The 21,438-nt window shown below is 51.0% G+C and overlaps 1 protein-coding gene across 4 annotated transcripts in view; it reads left to right on the top strand.

The window, feature by feature from the left end:
- The window catches only part of CSNK2A2 (casein kinase 2 alpha 2), a 28,141-nt gene extending 12,747 nt beyond the window's left edge, over positions 1–15,394 (top strand). For 2 of the 4 annotated variants that reach the window (XM_075102005.1, XM_075102002.1), the window contains 7 exons: positions 6,039–6,098; positions 8,288–8,371; positions 9,520–9,630; positions 9,842–9,943; positions 10,266–10,366; positions 11,042–11,190; positions 11,391–12,929. In XM_075102005.1, coding sequence (XP_074958106.1) covers positions 6,039–6,098; positions 8,288–8,371; positions 9,520–9,630; positions 9,842–9,943; positions 10,266–10,366; positions 11,042–11,190; positions 11,391–11,467 — 684 coding nt within the window. In that variant the 3' untranslated portion in view covers positions 11,468–12,929. Of the gene's footprint in view, positions 1–6,038; positions 6,099–8,287; positions 8,372–9,519; positions 9,631–9,841; positions 9,944–10,265; positions 10,367–11,041; positions 11,191–11,390; positions 12,930–14,966 lie in introns of those variants that run through there. The other 2 variants (XM_075102003.1, XM_075102004.1) reach the window with 2 other exon arrangements.
- Positions 15,395–21,438: the final 6,044 nt, after the last annotated feature.

The following is a 21,438-nucleotide window of genomic DNA, read 5'->3' as shown; positions in this document are numbered from 1 at the left end:
AGGCTCTAGATGAGAAGGAATGAAAAGCTTGTGTGCTGGATCTCCTCCCAACTTTAAGGAATAAGTTCAACAGGTAGATATTGTTACTCGCCTCTCAACTTAGTAATTACTGCTGCACTATATATTCAGCCCAAGTTAATCCCTGTGCTGCGATGTTCTATTTACAGCAGTGCAGTTGATGGAGCAGGTGACACCTGTTTGTGCTGGAATCCTTCAGACCTGGGGACTGTGGGGTGGCAGAGTCTGGAGAGCATGTCTTCTGCTGCTGGTGGGCATGGTAGCAGGGGTCTGAGCAGTCTTGAATACATCTTAAGAGCTTTTCTGCTTGCCTTAGGCTGCAGCATATTCACTGGCTCTTCTGATTTCTGGGTAGCTCCGAGTGGTATTACTCCTTCCCAAAACAGAGGTCCTTCTGTCTGGGTGCAGCTATGACTGCCTGTGCTACTGAAATCCTTCTGGCTGGCAGCAGCAAGCTGATACACGAAAGGGATATATAATTATCAGCCACACCTATTTTAATGGTATCTTTGCTTCCCCCATGTGAATCTTTACCCTAAGTCATTAAGTCAGTGGTGGAGAATTAATTGAGCAGTTGCCATTAGAAAGCTAGCACTGTTCGGATATCTCTTTCATTCCATGTTATGTGACAGTGCTTTTTTATTTCTATCTGCGCTGGAGCGTTATGCTACACACCTTGTAGGATGCAGCTTCAGCAGATACACCAAACACCCAGAAAAGGACCCCAGGTTGGTGGTGGTGGAAAGGAGGCAGCTTGTCAGCTGGCCCATGGACAGCTTCACCTGCAGCCCTGCACACTGTGAGGCAGCACATGCTGTTTCTGTCCCTCTGGAGTTGGTCCAGCAAGCTGAATCCTGCTGGGTGGTACCCTGTGCATAGCCAGAGCTGCAGTCATGCTGGCGGTGGTAGTCTCAGTGCTACGTAATCTCATGTAGAGACTTACTGCAGAGTCTAGAATAGTAACCTGCAGCAGCATCTGCCCTGACAGCTCTCGGTAGGGAGATGCATATTGCCTCCATCAAGTAAACAGCCATGAGAGGAGTGCTATGTGGTGACCTTTCAGGGCTAATTAAAGCAGGCCTGGTTTGTCTGTGTTTCACTGACATCAGCTGGGCTGTTCAAGTGCCACATGTATGTTGGGAACATGCCAGTGCTTCTCCTGCTGACCCAGGGACTCTTCATAAGGCTGATCCTGGAAGTTTTCAACTTTCTGTTTAGAGATTTCACCCTCCCCCCTTTTTTTTTTTTAGTTTTTCCTTTTAATGTATGGCTTGAGATAAAATAGGTTGCTAGGGCAGTGACACAGCTTGCTGAGGATCTGTTTGTGTGTGTCCTAGTCAAAATGTTATTATACCACTCTGTCGTTGTTAGAGGAAGAAATTATCAAAGGTACCACCCAGTAACTGATATATGTTCACAAAGTGGAGTTTTAAGTAGTAACTTGAGTCTGGTGGCCAACAGGGAATCTTAACTGAAAATGTAGGGCTTGGAGTACATGGTAGGTAAGCTGTCCCAGCCATGCTGAGAGCTGTCGCAAGCCCAGTAGAAGTAAGTGTTCAGCTCTGGCTATTGCATTAGAAACAACTATGTAAGTTTACAGCCGATCATTTCTAGGCTCCTAGGAGAAAGCTTGGCTCCTTGAGGAAGTCCAGATTCACAGCTGTACAAGTCCAAGACAGAAAGTATTGATGTTTTGATGCTGATTGGTACAAGGCAGGAATAACTTACCTTGCGAATACAAGCGTGCCTCCCAGGGCATGCAGTATGGCTATTTGTGTTCAGAGCCTATTTGTAACCTGAATTTCACTAGCTATGTTTGGGTGTGTGGGTTATTCAAGCTACACTCCCACAAGCTCTGCTGCCTGTTTGGGTAGGTTCTTGGGGCTGCAGCTAGCTGACAGATTACAGAGCTTCCGCTGCTCACAGGTACCAGTGCATATCCTCTTCTATACAGAGGCTCCTAAGCTGTCTCTTCCCTTGCTCTGAAGTGCCCTTGCCAAGCAGAAAGCGCAAAGAGTAGATGATACCACTTGTGTTGGAGGTCTTGGCTTGTCCTATACCTCTATAAATGAAGCAGCTGGAGAGCACCCAGTCATCATCTCCTCTCCTCCACAGTCCTGATCTCCCCAGGCAGCCAAACTCTGCTGGAGTTAAGTGCCACACAAGCTAATCCAGGTGACAGGGACCTCTTCTCTTTGTTTTGACGTGGCCACTGCTGATTTGCCCATCTCTGCATTGCCTTCTGGATTCAGCAGTACCGATGAGTACCATACATCTCACTGGCAAATCACCTTCAGGGTGTGTGAGTTCTCAGGGTAGCTTGTGTACAGCAGGTGGTCATTGACCGCTTTACAGGACTGTGTTTTCCTCTGTCCTGATGGCAATAGTTGCTCACAAGCTTGGATGTCTCCTCAGTTGTCTCCTTTCTGGCAGTTTCTTTCCTTCAATGCTGTTATTTTTTTGCTTAATGTTAATACTTTCACCCCTTTGCCCATTCAAATGCTAGGACTCTGTTCATGTCTGTGCACCCATGAATATGGCTGCTGGGTTGGTTTCCTCAGTGCTCTGTGCACAGGCAAAAGCTGCAGTTCTGTGGGGTGTAAGCCACAGCTGTGGACAATTCTGGATCAGAAGCATAAGCTTGTATTCCACACGGTTTGGCTATTTTTAAATGATGGTATAAACAAGAGACTTAGGTGATACCTCCTGAGAGCTGATTACATTTTCTTAAATCACCCGTCTGGGTCCCTTCTGAAAGTGACAACTCTGTACTTGCAGGAATGATAAGTTGCAACTAGACTAAATGTGTATTCTGCTGTGTGAGGATGGCAGCTTGTGTATGGGACTAGTGTTTCTCTTCAAATCTGCTGTATTACTTGTCATCTGTGAGTGCTCAAGCTACCCACAGTCATCTGCCTTAAATGATAGCTGCGATGCAAAGCCATGCAGTCAATTGAGTAACCACCAGTGAAATGAAATATCTTCTGTTAATTGGTTTCAAACTAGAAATGAGATGCCTGTCCTTCAACCACCATCAGCTGTCACATATTTTGTGTAGTCCATGAGCATACCTGGTACAGTGCCTTTTATTGTCCCAAAGAGGCAAATCCCTTAGGAGAGAAGGGGGCAGAGCCAGGTCTTCAGGAGCAGTGCTGTGTTGGGTTTGCTGTTTCGTTCTTAAAACATACTAGCAGGTTTGCAGCTGAAGAGGAGATGGGCAAGAAAGGTGAGCGATGAAAGGTTGCTTCAGTATATTCAGCCTGTTGGAGTTATGGGAACAGAGGGCTTTTGAGTCAAATCTTCCACTTTGCGTGCACCTTGGTGAATTTTCAGGCCAAGTTGCTGTGAGGGAAGTGTATACCTGTGCTTTATCCTTGTACATCCAAGGTTAGTTTAAAAAAATAGTTGTTGCCTTGCATAGGCAATGCAGAAGTATGAAAGATTCTCCTCCCTTGTGTGGCTGCTGAGGCCAGGATACTCTGGGAGCTGTTTCCTTTTCTTTTGCTGCTGCCTGCCCTGAATCCTGAAGCAGTGTCTCTCTCCTCCAACAGCTCCTCACAGCCACCCTGTTGCTTTGCAGATGCTGCTTCCTGCACGTAGCCAGCTCTGTTGCTCACTCAAGGGAGAAGAACAAGCGTTTAACCCCTGTCAGCCCCGTGGAGAGAGGAAGCATGTCTGTGCTTCCTCAGGCACTAATGTGATTAGTTTACGATGGGTTACGTGATGTGTGCCAAAATATCACCGAAAGCTGGAGAGGGGTGGAGGCTGCCGGTGGGTGAGTTTGGCCTTTCCTTGTGCTCTGTATGGAGAAGGGAGACCAGCCCAGGTCTCCAAGGCCTTGTGCAATCCTGAGTGCTGGCAACTAGCTGGGCTGAGGTTTGAGCTGGGTTTGAGTGATTCCCATAGTGATGTTTCTGATAGTTTTACTCCAGAGAGCCAGCTGTAAGAGCAGAGCATGGGAGAAGTCTGCAGAGGAGGTGTCTGCTCTCCCCTGCTAGGCTGGGTGAAGGGGATTTGGAGCCTGATGTCAAAGCCTTCTTAGGACAGCTGCTGTGTGGGACCTGTTAGCAATGGAAACCTCGGCTCTGTCCTTCAAAGCCTTCTGCATTTACTGGCTGCCTGCAGTGGGACTGAGCATGCTGCTGCAGGGACTGTTCCCTGCAGCAAGGGGAGCCTGGGTGCTGCTAGCTACACTGTTGGCCTTGGCAAGTTGAGAAGGTGCTGGGTTTTACAGGCAGCTCTTCCAGGGAAGTCTGTTGAAAGCTAGTTGTCCAGTGACTGCCTCTGCTGAAGGCTATGAGCCGGAGAAGTGACAGCATCATGGCCTGAGAAGAAAGGCATCGGTGACCTTCCTTCCATCCCCTCCTTACAGGCAGCAAAGGGCAGAGGAGCAAGGGAATGGGGAAGGTGGGGTCTAGCCTTGTTCTGCCACTGCCTCTCCTGCCCTCCTCTTTCCCCAGGTGTATCAATGTTGCCAGGTGAAGTTGAACAGGGTGGTGATGCCCAGACAGATGTTTTAGGCACCTCTGTCCCCCCCCACTAGTGTTTGTTACATAAGCAAGACATTTAAACAAACTCCTGGAAGGGCTCAGCTGTCCTCTGCTGGCCCTGGGTCGTGCATCAGAGCCACATGCAACCGAGTCAGGAAATCTATCCCTGCTGTAGCTTGTGGCTATGTCTTTTGCTCCCTGCTCACTTGTGTGCTTCAGTGGGTTGCTTCAAAGTGTTAGGATCATCCCAGCTCGGGAGAACACAATGCAGCTTGTGTCCTGGAGGCTATTAAAGCTCTTCGTGTGTAAGTGACACTTTTATGGTGTCAAATGATTTCCCAGAGCAGTATTGGGGGTGGTAGGGCTGTTGGGAGCTGCCCCTCGGTATGGCAGGATCCTGAGGATCTCGGCGTGGGCCTGGAGGGGATCCGGGGCCGGAGCTGCTTTCTTGGAATGTGAATTTCAATCCCGTGCCCTGGGATTTTTCCTGAAGCTGCCAAGTGGTGCCCATGATGGACAGCTGGCTCCAGTGCTGGTGCAGCTGGTGATTTGACTGAGCTGTGAGATGATCCTTGTTTGTTAGAAAGGGCAGAGGGTCTGGTCCTAATGCTGCCCTGTGAATGTCCTTCCCTGCCCTGTCCTGTCATCTCTCCTTGCTTTACCTGGACGAGAGCACAGCCCAACAGGGTTGGGCTGGCACCACTGCCAATGACAGATACAGAGCAGGAGGCAAATTTGGGGCCAGTGGTGACCTGGCACAGGAGCAGCAGGGTACTGAGTTCTGCAGTGACAGTGCTGGTGGCACAGTGCAGGTTAAAGTGCATGTTGGACCTTTGTCATTTCCACATGAGTAGCTGCAGAAGGACACAGAGGAGAGGAGGGTGGCAAATGTGTGCTGGCAACAAGCACTTCCCTGAGACTCTGAGCTGTGCTCTCTTTGGCCCACAAGCATTTCTGTGTTGTTGAGTTGCATTAGCCTTTATCCTGGCATAGAGGTGAGCCTCCATGGCTCTGAGGCTGTCTCTACCCTTTGTGCTTCCCCACCCCATGCCCCTTTTAGGTCATTTTCCTCTCCCTGCCCCTCCTTGAGCACTTGGAAGCCTTGCCCATGTGTTCCCAGCCTGCCTGCTCTGAATGCCGTTATCCGTGTTGTCAAGTCACCATGATGACTTTGCATGTGAACAGAGAGTCAGGATCATCTGTGCCAACTCCAGCATGCTCTGAAGGGCTTGCTGTCTTCTCCTTGGACAGACAGCCTGCCTGTCTCCTGCTGGAAAGAAGTCATGACAGGTCTGAATGATCCCAGTAGCGTTTCACAGGAGCTCTCGTGTCCTTTCTGGATTTCCTGGCACGTAGCCTTGGCAGGTCTGAGACCAGGACAGCCCTCAGGAGTGACAGCATTCACAGGGGATCTGGAATGGGGTCAGCTATTGGAGGCAAGTGGGGTGCAGGAAACAAAACAAATCCAAATCTGGAGTATTTATTTTTGTTTCTTTTTTTTTTTCCCCTCCCTCCCCAAATCTGTTTCAGCAACTGTACCAGATCCTGACAGACTTTGATATTCGGTTTTATATGTATGAGCTGCTGAAGGTGAGTGGCATTGCATATGGCAGTCTGGATGGGGAAACCAGAAATGAAAGAGGCAGTAGCAGGGCTCATGGGGCAGTGCTACTAAGCGATTACTTCTCTCATGTTCAGTGCAGAATCCATGTCTTATAACCTGGGAAGGTTTGGGAAGAGATGTGGTTAACCTGGCTTGTTGCTGTGAGGTACTACAGTCAAACTTTGGTCGCCTCCAAAGAGTCTCTGATTCTCTGGGGTCTGTTCTTTCCCTGTAAAGCATTTGTGATTGTTAGTGGCCAGGTAGGGCTGTGCTTGATCTGTGTGTCTCTCGCACCATTGGGCTGCACCATTGGGCACCATTGAGGAAAATCAACTCCCTCCCAGCCAGACCCAGTGCAAGCATCAAGAGGTGTTTGCAGGGGTGGGGAACTGGGGACTCTTTAGCATGCAAGGGAGAACAGAAGAGAGGAATTGCCAGCTCCAGGCTTTCATCTGCCGCAGTATTCAAATACAGCCTGGAAAGTAACTTCTGCCCACTTGGTCTTAGACCCTTCTGTCTGTGGTGGGGGATCTAGGACACTTCAAGAACAAGCTGGCCAGCTGAGTGTCCCATGGTCACAGAACCCCATGGATGTGGTCTTGGGGAGCGAAGCTTCTGGTTATGCTGGCTGTTACATGTTGATACAACACTGGTCGTTTCCTTTGAGACCTCTCAGCCAAAGCTTTTCCTGCCCCTCTGACAAAGGGTGAGTGCCCTAAATACTGCCTCCTAACTAGCCTAGCTTGCACCTCCCCATGGAAATGCTGAAGGAGCCATATGGCAGACTGTGAGGTCTGCTGCACTGCCTCTCTGGGGTCTCTGGTTGCAGGACATGGGAGGCAGCAGGGCATTAGGGAGAGCTTACAGGTTTTGGCTGATCCCAGGGCTGTTCTGTGCTGACCTGCTGGAACAGCAGCTTGGCTGTGTCAGGTCCTAGTAGGGCCTTGGGTCTTCTGGGCTGGCACTTTGTGGGTCCCCTGCCTCGGGGAAATGAGTGGAACAGGCTAGGGAAAGCCCTCTGTGCTCCAGGGCTTGGTGACTGCAGGAGACTTCCTGAACAAATCCTGTGAGCTTGAGGGAAGCTTTCTTCTCTGCAGCCCCAAGCTTGCTGCACCTGTCTGCAAGGGAGAGACTTTCCTACTGAAGGGTTGAGGGAGGCTGAGGCAGCCCAGGATTAGGGTGGGTGGGGTAATAATGTTTAGGTGGTCCAGCCTTGGGACAAGAAAGACACTAGAAAGCTTTATTCCTGGAAGCAGTTTGTCCAACCTGTTATAGATCTCCTGTATTGGAGATCTCGGGACCACCGTTTGCTGTGTATCCTGTTGGTTGCAAGGCCACATGTCATAGCAGGAATATTCCCTGAGGCCTTACTGTAATGGAAGCTGTGACCTCCTATGCTTCCCACTGTGGCAGGGGCCCAAGGACAGTGTTTCTTCCTTGGCACTGATGTCTTGGATATTAAATGACTGCAGGCTGTACCCTCCTTCCATGCTTCTGGAGATCTTGGAGCATCTGGTAGATGTTGATGGATGGATCTCCCTCCCCTTGGAGATGAGAAAACAATGTTCTCACCCCATTGCTCAAGGGAACAGCTGGGGGGGAAGTGGTGCCCGTTCATGGAGCTGGAGATCTTATGTGTGCTCCTGCCTTCAAACTTTAAGCTGCATCGCCCTCCCTCATGTGCTATCACCTGCCTTTTGTAAGTGCAGGTTTGGCTTAAATGAGCAGGGCAGAGGTGACTTTCTAGCTTAAGTGTGTTTTGGGACACAGGTGGAAAGCTGCAGTGGAAGACCATAAAACTGTATGCATGTAAGAATCATCCCCTTTTGGGGAAGAGTGTGACCTTGGAAGCACAGGGCTACCCAGGCTGGAGCATGGGGCTTGTCACCAGGTGCGATGCCTCTCTGCATTGTGTTCTTCAAAGACTGGGCAGGGAACACAGTTCCAGGACCTGTGACTACTGCAGTAGGACACAAGATCAATACAGTCTTGTTGCCAGCTTGTCACTTCATCATGTGCAGCATAAGAGCTGAAAATGCCAGTTTCTTGTGCCAGGGTTGGCAGCACTTCCTCATGGACAGGGCACTTTTGCTCCTGGCCAAGAACTGTCTGTTAGATTGTTCATGCTGTGCCTGTGGTTACAGGCATGTCTAATGTATGTGCGTGTGTCTGCCAGGCCCTGGATTACTGTCACAGCATGGGGATCATGCACAGGGACGTCAAACCGCACAACGTCATGATAGACCACCAACAGAAAAAGGTACTGTGGCACTAGAGCTTACAAGCAGGGTTTTTCCAGGGAGACTTGAAACTCTGCTGCCTCTGTACCCATCAGCTGGGCAGCTGTACTTACAGCTTTAACCTTTCTTTACCGGCTCCCCTCCACTTGTGCCTCCATCAGGAGATGGCCAAAGTCCCACTGGGGAGCACTGAAGTGGGAGTACATGGCTTGGAGATTGCTCTTCCCCGCAGGCAACTATGCTGGGTTTCTTTGCTGAGAGGAGCAGGTCTGGGCCATTAATCTCTACCTGGGGAGGTGTGGCAGTAGGGTGCAGAGGCCCTGGGCGGAAGAGGGGTGGCCTTGTCTGAAATACGTGTGGATATTTTTACCTAGGGAACATAAGCTCCTCCTGTAGTATGGCCTGCTTGTCCTGCAGTGGCTTCCTCACTTCTGGGGTGTGCTAGTTAGGTCACAGGAAACGTTTTTACCCAGTTTGCTACCATGGAAATGGGCAGCATAGCGAGCTTCCTCACCCTGTCATGGTACCTGTACCTCATGGGGTTCTTCGTATACTTGTCTCTCCAGGGACCTGGGATTTGTAGCAACAAATTAGTTGCTGGTCTGCAGGTCCTGCACTGTCAATCAGTGGTGGCTGTACAGGCAAGGCAAGGTCTATAAGGAGGGAGAAGTCTCTTACTAGACCCACTGTCCTTCAGTAACCTAGCGAGTCATCCATCCCTGCAGCTGCAGAGGAGTTGATCTGCCTTGCAGAATGTGGTGGGCCCCCCGCTACCTTGTTTCCTGCTCTCAGCCCCCAGTTAAAATCAATACTGCCTTCAGCCCAGCCCCTCTAAACAGCAGGATAAGACAGATGGATTTTGTCTCTTCCCTGGTATGCAACAACCTGTTTGCTGTGGCTGGTGGTGCTGGTAAGGAGCCAGTTGCCCAGCTTGGACTCAGGAGGCAGAGGAGCTCTCTAAGCTGGGCTTTGCCCCACCAGCTGGTGATAGGGGGAAGGGAAGAGCCTGAGCAGAGCACTGCTGAGAGCATCTCCTGTCCTCAGAGTGCTTCCCTGCATCCTAGGCTCCACATTTCCATCACAGGATTGAGAGGTTTGGCCAATTTGGCTTCACCTGACTAGCTTATACTGAGGCTCCTGACTCTGTGTCTCTTTATCACATGTTCAGCTGCGGCTCATAGACTGGGGTCTGGCCGAATTCTACCATCCAGCTCAGGAATACAATGTACGTGTGGCCTCTAGGTACTTCAAAGGACCGGAGCTCCTTGTGGACTACCAAGTAAGAGTCTGCCTCCTTCTTGCCAGCCAGTGATACCAATTGTGGTTGCACTTTGGGCATCTTTGGGTTGTCTGGATTTGCCTGCCAGGGTGTTGCCTTGGTTGGAGAAGAGGCTGGTTGTGAAGTGAAAAGGCTGAGGTTACCTGTGCAGTTGGGGAACCAGGCCATGGTGAGCATGCCTTTTCTGACAGCTTCTCCTTTTTCCCCTCAGATGTATGACTACAGCTTAGACATGTGGAGTTTAGGCTGTATGCTGGCAAGCATGATCTTCCGAAAGGAGCCCTTCTTCCACGGCCAGGACAATTATGACCAAGTAAAACTTTGCTACCTGGCTTATTTCATGAGATGTTTGTCACCACCTCATCTCTGTGTGTATAGTGGGGAGGTTCTGGGGGTTGGACCACCAGGCTGGGAGGATGATGCTGCGTGCTTAGTCAAGCCATCTAGGATTATGCTTCACTACCTCATGTAGGAGACTTGTTTTCTGTATGTGTTGCAAAAACAAGTTTCAAGGGAGATATTCCTTCTACCTGGGATGTTTCCAGAAGGAGAGCTCTTAGATTTGGGCAGCTCTGCTTCAGCAAAAGAGTGGTGGCCTGCCCTTCTGCTCTCTTTCAACATGCCTTTTGTTCCAGCTGGTTCGCATCGCAAAGGTCCTGGGCACAGATGAGCTGTATGGGTATCTCAAGAAGTACCACATAGAACTGGACCCGCACTTCAATGATATCCTGGGCCAGTAAGTGGAGAAGTGAAATGCAGCCTTTTTCCCTTGGAAAAGACAGAGGGAGATAAACTAATGTCCATCCCCTTGAAAGACTCTCAGCAAAGGTCTGCGTTGATATTCTGGGTCACTGCTGCCTGCACGCCTCCCATCTGGCTGCTCATGTCATCTCAGGAGGTCACTGAAATGCAGGCTCTTTTCTCTTGCCTCTCCCATGATCCGTGAGCCATCCACCGTTACTTCCTTCTGCTCATTGACATCCTGGAGGTCTAGATGTAGACATTGGAGTTGAGTTTGGGCTGAGGGGCTCAAAACCTCCCAGCTGAGATTTTTGAAAACGATGAGGTGAATAGGATAGCGAGGACAGCTTCTGTGAGGTTGACTGGCAAGCCAGAGCACTTCTGGTCCCAAGGGTGTTACCCTGCCTGCTGCATGCTGTTGTCTAGTCCCTGTAGACAGAGAGTGTGCAATATTATGCCTTTGCCGGGAGTAGGACATCCACACTATTGTGTACCTAAAGAAGAGGGTTTCCCCCCTTTGGCAAGTTCTTGCTGAGCAGTAGCTTGTGCAAGGCAGTGTCTGTTGCAGCTATCTCTTCTCACAAGTGGATAGTGGCAGGTGATTCCCCTGGGACCTCTGGGTACTGCTGTGCTGGTCAGAGCTGGGCAGTGACAGCTAGTCCCTTTGCAGGCATTCCCGGAAGCGCTGGGAGAACTTCATCCACAGTGAGAACAGACACCTGGTCAGTCCTGAAGTCCTAGACCTCCTGGACAAGCTCCTGCGATATGACCATCAACAGAGGCTGACTGCCAAGGAGGCTATGGAGCACCCCTATTTCTGTGAGTCTGTGGAGAAGCTTGGGCCAGCTGGGATGGAGAGGGTTCTTGGGTTGTGGGGGGAAAATGTCAGCTCCCCACTCTGCAAAAGCCTTAGCAGCTGTGTGGAGTTTGAGGGCAGTTTCTCTGGAAGGGTTTGCCAGGGTGAAGCTTCTGCTTTATTAAATGCTGTTTCCCCTTCCTTCCTGTTCTGTCTCCTGCAGACCCAGTGGTGAAGGAGCAGTCCCAGTCCAGCTCAGAAAACGCTGTGCTCTCCAGTGGCTTGACAACAGCGCGATGAAGACTGGAAAACGACGGGTAATTCAAGATGTTTACAAATAAAAGCAAAACCTTTGGTCACACAGTGAAGGGAAAAGAACCAAGGACCCCACCCTTCTTCCCCTCCCCTTTATACTTGGCAGAAATCTAACCTGGGGGGGGGAGGGGTGTGTGTCATAAACCTCAGTTCCTCTCTGGTGGTTGTGGTTAATGTAACTCTAACCCTGTGGTACCAAAGCCCTGGGCAAATGGTCTTGCAAGAGCTAAACATGTAGTGATATCCCCAGGGCTCAACACAACTGATTCTGGTTCACATCTCTTTGGATCCTTCTCTTCCTTCTCAGTCCAGCCTTCCCCACCACCCTGGTGGGGACAAATTGGTTGTTCCACCATCAGCCCTTAGCATGCCTCTTTCTAAACATGCCTTTCTGATTTGTAGACTCTGGGTGAACCAAATTCAGGCTGGGGGTCAGCAGGCGCAACTCTTGTTTTGCAGTCCCAAGTCCTACTGCTTACTCTGGGCTTGAATTTGGCCCTTGAATTCCAGTTTCAATTGCAAATGCCAGGGTGGTTGGGGGGAGGGGGGAGGTTCAACAAAAAACAGCCCATGATCCCAGCAGCATCTTGGCATTGGTTTGAAGCATTAAAACAAAGGCACTGATCCAAGTTGCTGGGGAGAGTTGAGATTCCCCCCTCCAGGTGTGTTTGTCAAAGGCTCACTCTGAAAAGAAACTCAATAGACCTGCTTTGGAAACTTGTGAATGTGAGGGCTGCTCTTTTGGCAGGAGGGGGGAGGAACTATCCAGACTTTCCCACCAAGCTCAGGAAAGTCAGTGTTGCAAGACTTCTTGTGATAGGTGTGCAACCACGTACCTCATGACGTGGCTCCCATGAGAATTCATGCCAGACGCAGACATGTGCCAGAGCACAACTCTGGAGCGGTTCAATTCAGCACTGCAGGATGGAGGAGTGGAGAGGAGGCCAGGGAGGAGAGCACAGGGAGGACGAAGGATCAGCAAATGGTGACGTGATCTGTCAGGGATGGGGCTGTGCAGCTACTGATCCAGGACTTGGGATCCTACGTAGTCTTTTATCTAAGTCAACCATTCGTTGAATTCTGGGGTGCTGATCCTGTTGCGGGGGGTGGGGGGTTCATCTTGTGGGTTCTTTCATCAGATCCCTCGATGGCTTTATAGCCCCACAATTCACAGTTGCCTCCTCTACTTGTTCTGTGTGTAACTTCATCAAGTGGTTCTGGTGACACTCAAACCTAGAAGCTGGAGATAGTGTTTTCCCACCAGCACCTATACACAGAATTTCCTTCTGCGGCATTGTCGAAACAGTTGATTTTTTTATAAGGTTGCAATGTTTCTATTTGAAACATCTGTTTACATTCCATATTCCAATAAAGTTCTATTGGCATCAATAGCAGGTCAATCCATTTGTATAATTCACTGAAACCAATAAATATCTATACGTCTGAATGTCTGCTGTCTCAAATCTATGGGATAGTCAGAAAAAATGAGAACTGAAGGTGTTGCCTCCTCAAGGAGGTCAGGTTGGCTCTTCCAGTCCCTCTTGTCTCTGAGTGTTTTGGGACCTCTTAGTCTTTGGTTACAGTTCTTCATGCTGTCAGCCCTGAGAGTTTCACTGTGGCAGATTGTCTCAGCTTCCACGGGGCCGCAGAGGTGCAAGGTTTTGGGTACAGTGTGGGAGTCAGCTGTTGTGGTACACCGGACTCAAACAGCCAGTGCCTGAGGTAGTGGTCTCAGTCTGTCTATTACATGGCTGGTCAGACAAGAAGTCACCGATGCATGGCTGGAAGTTGGGGATTCTCTGTGTGCATATCCCCATGCTTGTCTCCTCTCAGCCTGGGTGGATGGCTTTTTCTAAGGATGTGCTGAGCAGGGAATGGCTCTTCTTTCATCCCACTGTGGGATTTGACCGATGCATGAGCTCAGTTATTGGTGTTTGACTGAGGAGCTGTCTGTGGTGGTGCTGACATGCCATGGTACCCTTGCTAGCATTAACTCTTCTGCAGACGCTGCGGAAGGCTTTGGCAAGTGTTTCCAGACCTCTATCCTTCCACCTGCCCAACCTACAGGCTGCCTGGCTTGAGAGGTGTGGGGGTCTCTTGTGCTCTTAAGCTGTGCTAATACCAGCAGGGTTGGTCTGGGGTTTTAACATCCATTTCTGTACTGGTTTTAAACATGTATGATTGCTCTGTTGAGAAGAGGCAGGAGTGGATGTGTCTCATGACCTGTCCAAGTTGCTATGGGGGAAGCTTACATGTTTTCCAGCTCTTGCGTATTGGCATTCTCAGCTCCCAGAGAGCCATGGGGGAGAACAACTGGTTCAGTGTGGGAATTTTGATAGGTGAAAAATGTTGATGGTTGTATAGGAGTGCTTGACAGCGTTCAGACCTGATGGTGGAGTTTCAAGGTGCTTTGGGAAGTATCAGTCTGTGAACCTGAGTCAGAAATTCTTTCCTGGTACCCTCAAGCAGAGGAAAAGAGATGCTCTTCCCAGTGAGTGAAATGGATAAATGGCTTTCCCTGGTTGTGGTTAACCAGAGAGACTGGAATAACCTGCCCTGCATCTCCCCACATCCCTACCCCAGCTGTAGGGTAGGATGAGCTGTGACAGATTTCATCCCGGAGGGAAACATGGCAGCTGAACAAGCATAGCCTGGGAGTGAGGAGGATGTGTAGTCTCCTGATCCCAGGGTGGTGTGGACACTTGGCTGCAGCTCAGGCCAGTTCCTCTCTTACCTATTGGCCCTTCCAGCACGTGAGGCAGGAAACCCTGCCCTCCTCTGAACCTTAGCAAAGTGTCGTTCTGCCTGTAGGAACAGCTGGGAGCTGGAGAGGACTGTGTCTTGTCCTTAGGAAGGAGACTGGGGAGCATGCACCTTCATATGCTGTCTCCTGGAGAAAGCTGATAGTCCTGGTGCATGTCCTGGCCTTTCATCTGGCCTGGCCCCAGCTTCTAGCAGAGGTAGAGTGCAGGTTTGGTTGAGTGCTTTGTAAGAGGAAAGGCTCGAAACCAGAACACAGCAGCCACTGAGGAGTGTGGTAGGAAAGGGATGCAGTAAGCACTTCCCCAGCTTCTCTGTGCCTGTTGCAAGGGTGCTGTGGCATGATGGAAGCCTTTAGCAGGATTAGAGGAGATGTTTGAGGCAGTGGAGGGGGACTTAACACAGGAGGTTGGGGAGAAAAAAGTCCAAACTTGTGTCTGGCTGCCCATGAAAGTGCTGCTTTGCTGGACTGCATCTCTCCCTTGCCTTGTTCAGCCCTACCTTCCCTTCACACGCTGCCACCCCTTCTAAAGCAGGCTGAGGATCCTCTGCTGTCTCCACATCCAGAGGGGCATGGAGGGTGCAGCCAGGCCTGGCCGTGAGCGGGGTGGCAGGATTTCGGACAGCGTGCCCAGCCAATATACTTGTCACCTAGGTCCAAAGGAGCTCTGTCAAGCTGGCAGTACCCCATGACACTTACTTTGCTCCTCCCATCTCTCCTCAGGTCCGATGCTGTTGCTCCCAATTTTCCATAAGCAGAGAACCAAATCAAACGTCCTATCAGTGCATATAGAGTGACAGCGGGCAGACTGCATGGTGCAGGCAGGGCTGAGAGTGGGGCAGCACACCTGGCTGAATGGCACTCACCTCTTTATGTTAAAGGTTCTTCTGCCTTTGTTTCCTTGTTGAGCTCTTCCTGACCCAGAAAGCGTGGAAATGTGAAGGGTGTGCAAAGCAGTTGTTGGCTAGTTGTTTGTTCCTTCCTCTGTTCTGGCTGTTCCCACGCAACCTCTGATGGACCACAGTCAGCCAGCTTGTGCCTGTCTCTGCCAGGGCATGGGGTTGGCAGGGGATGCGGTATCACAACAGACAGTTCTATATTATAATTAAAGGAATTCTATATTGTTGAATAAAAGTTTTAAAAGAAGTGTATGAGGAGCAGTGTTCAGTGGGAAGGGAGCTGTGGGGCAGGACCAGCCACGCTGGAGGGTGCTGGCAGTGTGAGCTGTTCCCTGTGGCCTGCTAGGACAGGCTGAGTGAGGAGAGCAGGAGGAATTAGTACAAAATCACCGCGGGCTGAGGCAAAGAATCCACTTGCCACCTTTGGGAGTGTCCCTCCTTAAGCTCCTACACTGTTATGAAGGTGCCTGCCTGAGTGGTGGCCCAGGTGCTAATGCTGGTACCTGCTTTTCCCAGCCCGTGGGGCTTGGGCATGGCTCTGTCTCTGCACCCCAGAAGCTCCTATCTCTTCCTTTTTCTTGGGCTGAGACGACTCCTCCTCCCCAGCACCTTCACTGCAAAGCCCTCAGCTTGGAGCTCCTGTCTGTGGGCCTCTGCATTGCAGGAGTTCCCCTACAGATGCAGTGCTTCACCAGCAGCTCTAGGGAGAACCTGGCTGCAATGCTGGTGGTTGTCCAAGCTGTGCTCTGGTCTTAGATGTTGATGGACCACTTAAAACTCTGGTCTAAAAACCTCCAGCTGGACTCTACAACTGTACACCATCATTTGTCTTCTGTTGTCCCATTCCTTCACTGCCCATGTATTTTTCCCTGCACAGTTTTCCCCTACACTGAAGCTCCCCAGGCTAAGGGTACCTCTAAGATAAGGCTCTTGACTGGGAAAAATAGACCTGTTGCTGGTTCCCAGGGAGGAGAGCTCAGGTAAGGTGAGCCATGGGCTCCTGCTGGCACACCCAGATGGTGCTACTCTCACTCAACCCTGGGCAGTGGCCAAAGTGGAAATGCAGGAGTGAGTCCTCGCACAAAGCGTGTGAGTGGTACAGGTGGAAATTTGCCAACACTGTCCTCATACCTCACACCTGGAGATGTGCCAATATGGGGCCAGATGTGGACACGTACAGCAGGTAAGTAACAGTGACTGGTGCTGTAAGGCAGGGGGCTTGGTCCATTGCCGAAGCACAGTGTAATGATAGCCCTGTTGTATCCAGGACTGTGCTGACCTCTGGTGCCAAAATTCAGCAAGACTTTTATGGCTGGTGTGGATCTGGCCAGTGGTGAGAGCCTGTCCCTGCAGGGAAGAGCCCATGGCAGAGTCCACCTGAGGTCCACGTGTGCTGGGCAGAAGCAGCACTATGAGCGTATGTCGAACTGAGGTCCCTGCAGCATGGTGGCACATCCAAGGCTGTTGCTACCTCATCCATCCCTCTCCTGACACTGTTGGGGCAGGCCCAGGTCCTCTCCAAGACAACAGGTTGTCTCTGAAGGATTCTCTCAGTGACTCTTTTTTTTTTTTTTTTTTTTTTAAGTGTTCCTTGTCAGAAATAAACTCTTCTTTGCCTGGCCATATTTTGTCTTTGGTTTCTCAAGAATCAGAAAGGTTTTGTTCATTCTCTCCCCTTGTTCCACTGTGACATCCATTGCACAGGGGTCCCACCAAGACAGCACGTCCTGCTTCCTTGACTTTCTGTGCCAAAGTGCTCCAGCACATGCTGGCACTGTCTCCTTCTGCACCCACTGATTACACTCCCCTGTTCTCTTCTGATCCCTTGCACAGCAGCAGCCCAGTTTCCTCCTCCTTCCACACCGCTTGCAGTTCAGCCAGCATGAGGTCCAAAGCCTTCATCCAGGTTCCCTCAGCACCCAAAGCCACTTTTGCAGCTTGTCTTCCCTTGATTGTGGTGGCTATGGATAGCCTGCCCAATAGCTTTTTTAGTTTCCTTGTTACAGCTGCCCTTCATCCAGTCCTGCTCCTGTAGGAAAATCCAGGGTGGGAGAAATGGCAGGAGTCATCTGCACAAATCCCAGGATCTCCCACTCCTTGCAGAAGTCATTGCTTTGTTCTCATTTTCACCATGCAGTGAAGGCTTTTGGCTCACAAAGGTGCTGACTAAATCCAGTTGTGGTTTTACTCGTCCAAGCACTGTCCTTTCAGCTGGCCCACTGGGCCATGCAGCCAGCCCTAGGCATCTGCTCTCTGGCAATGGCTTAAGCCAAGAGGGTGACAGTCCAGGTTAGGATTTCCCCGGCTGTGAACCTGGGACTGTATGCTCCAAGGCAAGCACAGACTTTGTGATACTGGAGAGAGTTACTATGTTTACTGCACCCAGCAATGTGAAACTTCAGAGGAGCAATGTTTCAGGAGCTTCCTGAAGATCTAATTCCTCTGAAGGCTTCGGATTGCTGGGAACTCTGAAGGGCAGGAAATGCTTCAGTGAACAGTTATTTCTGGAGCAGGCAACCTCTGCTCACTTCTTGGACCAGGTTATTCTGTTAAGATGGGCCTTTTCCTCCACCTGCTCCCCAAAATCCAATCCCTCTACACCCTGGGAATTGGCAACAGGGGTGATGTAACATGTCTACATCTTCCTAGCGATCTTCCAGGTGGGTAATGACAGTGTGTGTCTCACTGAAATACATCTCCCAGAGGCCTCTTCCTGAATGCCAGCCTTGACTATTAATATGTGTTAACAACTCATTAGGCTTCTCTGTTTCTGCCCTCTCCTTTAGCCCACACATGCCTGGGGAAGGAGGAGAGGCAACAGGTACTATTTTTCATTAAAATTCATTGAGAAATAGGGACAATCAGAACCCACAACATATTTCGATGTACATCACTTGCAGCAAAACATGACATTAAAATGGTAAGTGGAGAGTGTGTGAATGAGCAAGCTGCTCAGGAATGGCAGCTGGATATTTGTCCCAGTTGTCTCTTACCATCTGACTAAGGGAACAAGTCATTTAAGCATTCCATATAAAGTGTACTCTAACCCACTGACTAAATATAGCTGATAATTTCTAAATAATGCCTTTCTTTTTGTGGGCTCCACTTGTTTGTGCCAGGAATTGTAAATGAAGGAGAAAGTGCTGCTAACCCAGGTGCTGTGAGGGACTGCGTGTTTGAGACAATTGGAGCATTTGTAGCCCAAGGGAGAGAACAGCACAACCAGCAGAAGACGACGTGGATGTCAGCAGGATTTGGATGGGGCGTTAGTTAGCAACAAGAGCTACACAGGGGCCTGGAGTTAAACTGCAGGACCATAAAGCTGATGCAGGATGGTAATTAATACAGTTTAGTGTCTGTACATTGAAAATAGATGCTAGAGATATTATTACAGCAGGAAGAAATGTAATATATTTCAGTTTAAAGATATAATTTCTAGCCCAAGCTGTTCCTGTTAAGCTTCTTCAGTTGTGCAAGGCCCTGTCTATACTTGAAAGCATTTTCACACTGGTAAATCTGTACATCAGCTCCTGATGTATAGGAGCTTATATCGTCATATCATCAAGATACTGTATTTTATCCCAGCTCACAAAAAGAAAAAAAAAGCATTTCTTTGCAGTTGTGTAGTAAGAGACAAGGGTTGTTGCTGGCACAGTTATCTCAGAGCACAAAGATGAACAAACTCCAACAGGTAAAGGTTTCTGGAGGTTAGGCCAGAGCTGAAAGCAATAACGTTTAGAAGGAGTAAGTAAGCAGCATGAAAAATTAGGGTTGTACAGTCTACTCTGCCACTTCTTGCTCGTGCTTAGATAAGGGCTGCTTCTGAAGATGAATTGGGTTTGGCTCGTGTCCCTGTGCCACAGAGATTTCCTGGACAGATGGTCCCTTGGCAGCCAGGCAGCAAATGCACCAGGGACAGGGCTCTGCCCACCTGTGTGCTCCTGTGTGCAAGGAGTTTTGCGAATCCTGATTGCAGAGGGTTTCACTGACCAGTATTGGCAAAGGGCAGAGGCACCATTTTGGCTCAAGCAGTGGCAGCTGGCAGAAGGGAGAGAGAGAGAGAGTGTGTGAAGCCACATCACATCATCTGTTTCTCACAGCCATGAGAAGCTGCTTTGGTTTCTTACCTTTGGGAAAGTCTTTTCCCAGAGTTCACTGCTTGGGCACCTTTATTTGCTTGAGCAAATACATTTGTGCTGGGTACTGCACATGCAGAGCTGGGTACACCCACAGATCCAGCAGGAGCTGGATCTGATGCAGCCCTCTCCATGCCCAGGTGGTGTCTGCCCACCTCCCATCAGCGCACGCTGAAGTCACTCGGTGGTTATGGGGTATTCCTGGGCCCGGGGGCTGGTTCTTCTGCAGGACGGCAAAGATACCTCTTGCCACTAATCCAAAAATCCAGATCTCCATGTGGGCACAGATCAGCACCTTCCTGCTCAAACAAGCCAGGCGGTGGGACCTGCTGCCCCCTCCCCTGGGAGGAGACCCTCACACAGCGCTGGCATCCCTGCATGGTTTAGAGCATCAAGCAGAAGCATGAGGTATTGCAATGAGGGTGCTGCTGTGTTTGAGAGCTTTCCTGCCCCTTCCTCCTACTGGTCTGCCTTGTGACGGGTATCTCTGGTGCCAGCAAGTGCAGAATCCAGCCCATTTCCACATGGAGATGATAGAGCAGTTTTGGCCTGAAATACTGTCTGAGGAAATGCCACTGTGACAGCAAGCATGATGCAGGGCTGGGACAACCTCCTGCACTGGCCGATGCACAGGAGGCTCCTCTGGAAAGCACAGATTTGCAGATGTCCCAGCAGTTTCTGACCTAAGGAGACAGCAGCCTCTGGCTCCAGTGCATCCCTGTCAGTGCCCCATCAGCATGTGGCAGAAACCAAGAGCTCTGATCACGTGGCTGCGGCCAGCTCCAGCCCAGGTGGCACCAGAGGGTTGGGAGATGGCTTGGCAGAGGGCGGGATGTGCCCACTGCCACTGTGTGACTGAAATATCCTTCCCTGTCCTATCCTTCCCAGAGATGTTTGCCTTTGCCTTGGCTACAGAGGTACAGGAAAGGGCCTGGCCCTGTCTTGGAAGACCTAAGTCAGGAAACGGCTTGGGAGTGACAGGAGCTGGTTTCCGGTACTCACACTTCGCTGTAGTGCTACCTAAAAACAGAGGTCCACAGACACAGGGCTAAGCTGTGAACATTTGTCACTTATGTTTTAATGAAGCCTCTGGCATTAACAATCACGCAGGATTCCCAGCAAGCGTACGGAGCTGCTGATGTGCACAGGCTGCTCCCAGCAGCACCGGGACTGCAATGAATAGATGTCACCTGCTGGGGCAAGTGACACTTGGGAACCTGGGAGCAAGGTTGGGGCTAAAGGAAGCAGCAAAGCTGAGCAAACATCATCCAGACTCTCCGGTCTTGTAAAACCAGCACAGAGGAAAAGAGAGGCCCCTAGGAGGAAACAGCGGAGCCAAGACTGAGGAACACTCCATGAGCAAAGTGCATCATCGGAAACAGAAAACCAAAGCATTGCTTTTTGTCTGATAATCACAGGGGAAGAACTGGGACATCTTACAAACGTACCCACGCAAGTCCAAAGTGTTCAGTAGATGTTGTACCAGCTATTTCATTAGGTACAGTGGACTGACTGGCCCTGGGTGCATGGCCTCGACAGTCTCGGCTTCAGTAACGTGCTTCACTGAGTCAATGAGGAAGGGGGATGGAGCCGGTGCTCCTCAGACCCCTGGCCGCAGACACCTTCGGGGCGGGTAGGAGCCCCGGCGCCCGGCGGCTGAGCACAGGACCCTGCCCATGCCGCGCTTTCACCGTCTCGAGGACTTCCCCGGCGGCCAGGGCTCGTTCAGGACGACCTCCAGCGCCGCGGCTGCAGCGGGCCCGGCTGCCCTTGCAGGGTTCCCTTCCCGGGCCGCAGGCCCGCCGGCGGGAGGGAAACTTTGCGGGCCAGAGCCTGCGGCCGGCGCGTTGGCGACCAGTAACGACGGCGTGTCCGAGAAGCAGAGCCGGGGCGAGGGGCCACGGGGTGCGCCCCAGCCCTGGGCAGGGCCGTGCCCGCCGCCGTTCCGCGCCGTTGGCCGGGCACGGGGCGGCACTGAGGGCACGGGGCGGGGGGGGGGGGGGGGGGGGGGGGGGGGGGGGGCACGCCCGTACCGACCCTCAGGTGCCCGCCCGGTGCCACGCGCCTCCCCTCCACCCCTCGCCCCGCCCCACCCCCGTTGCCGTGGCAGCGCGCCTCCGCAACACTCCGTCTCTCAGGAGCGGCCGGAAGTAGATCTGA

The sequence above is a fragment of the Phalacrocorax aristotelis genome, chromosome 8 (assembly GCF_949628215.1).
Source record: "Phalacrocorax aristotelis chromosome 8, bGulAri2.1, whole genome shotgun sequence".
Taxonomy (NCBI): domain Eukaryota; kingdom Metazoa; phylum Chordata; class Aves; order Suliformes; family Phalacrocoracidae; genus Phalacrocorax; species Phalacrocorax aristotelis.
The sequence above is the reverse complement of the archived record's forward strand: the minus strand, read 5'-3'. Positions and strand labels throughout refer to the sequence as shown.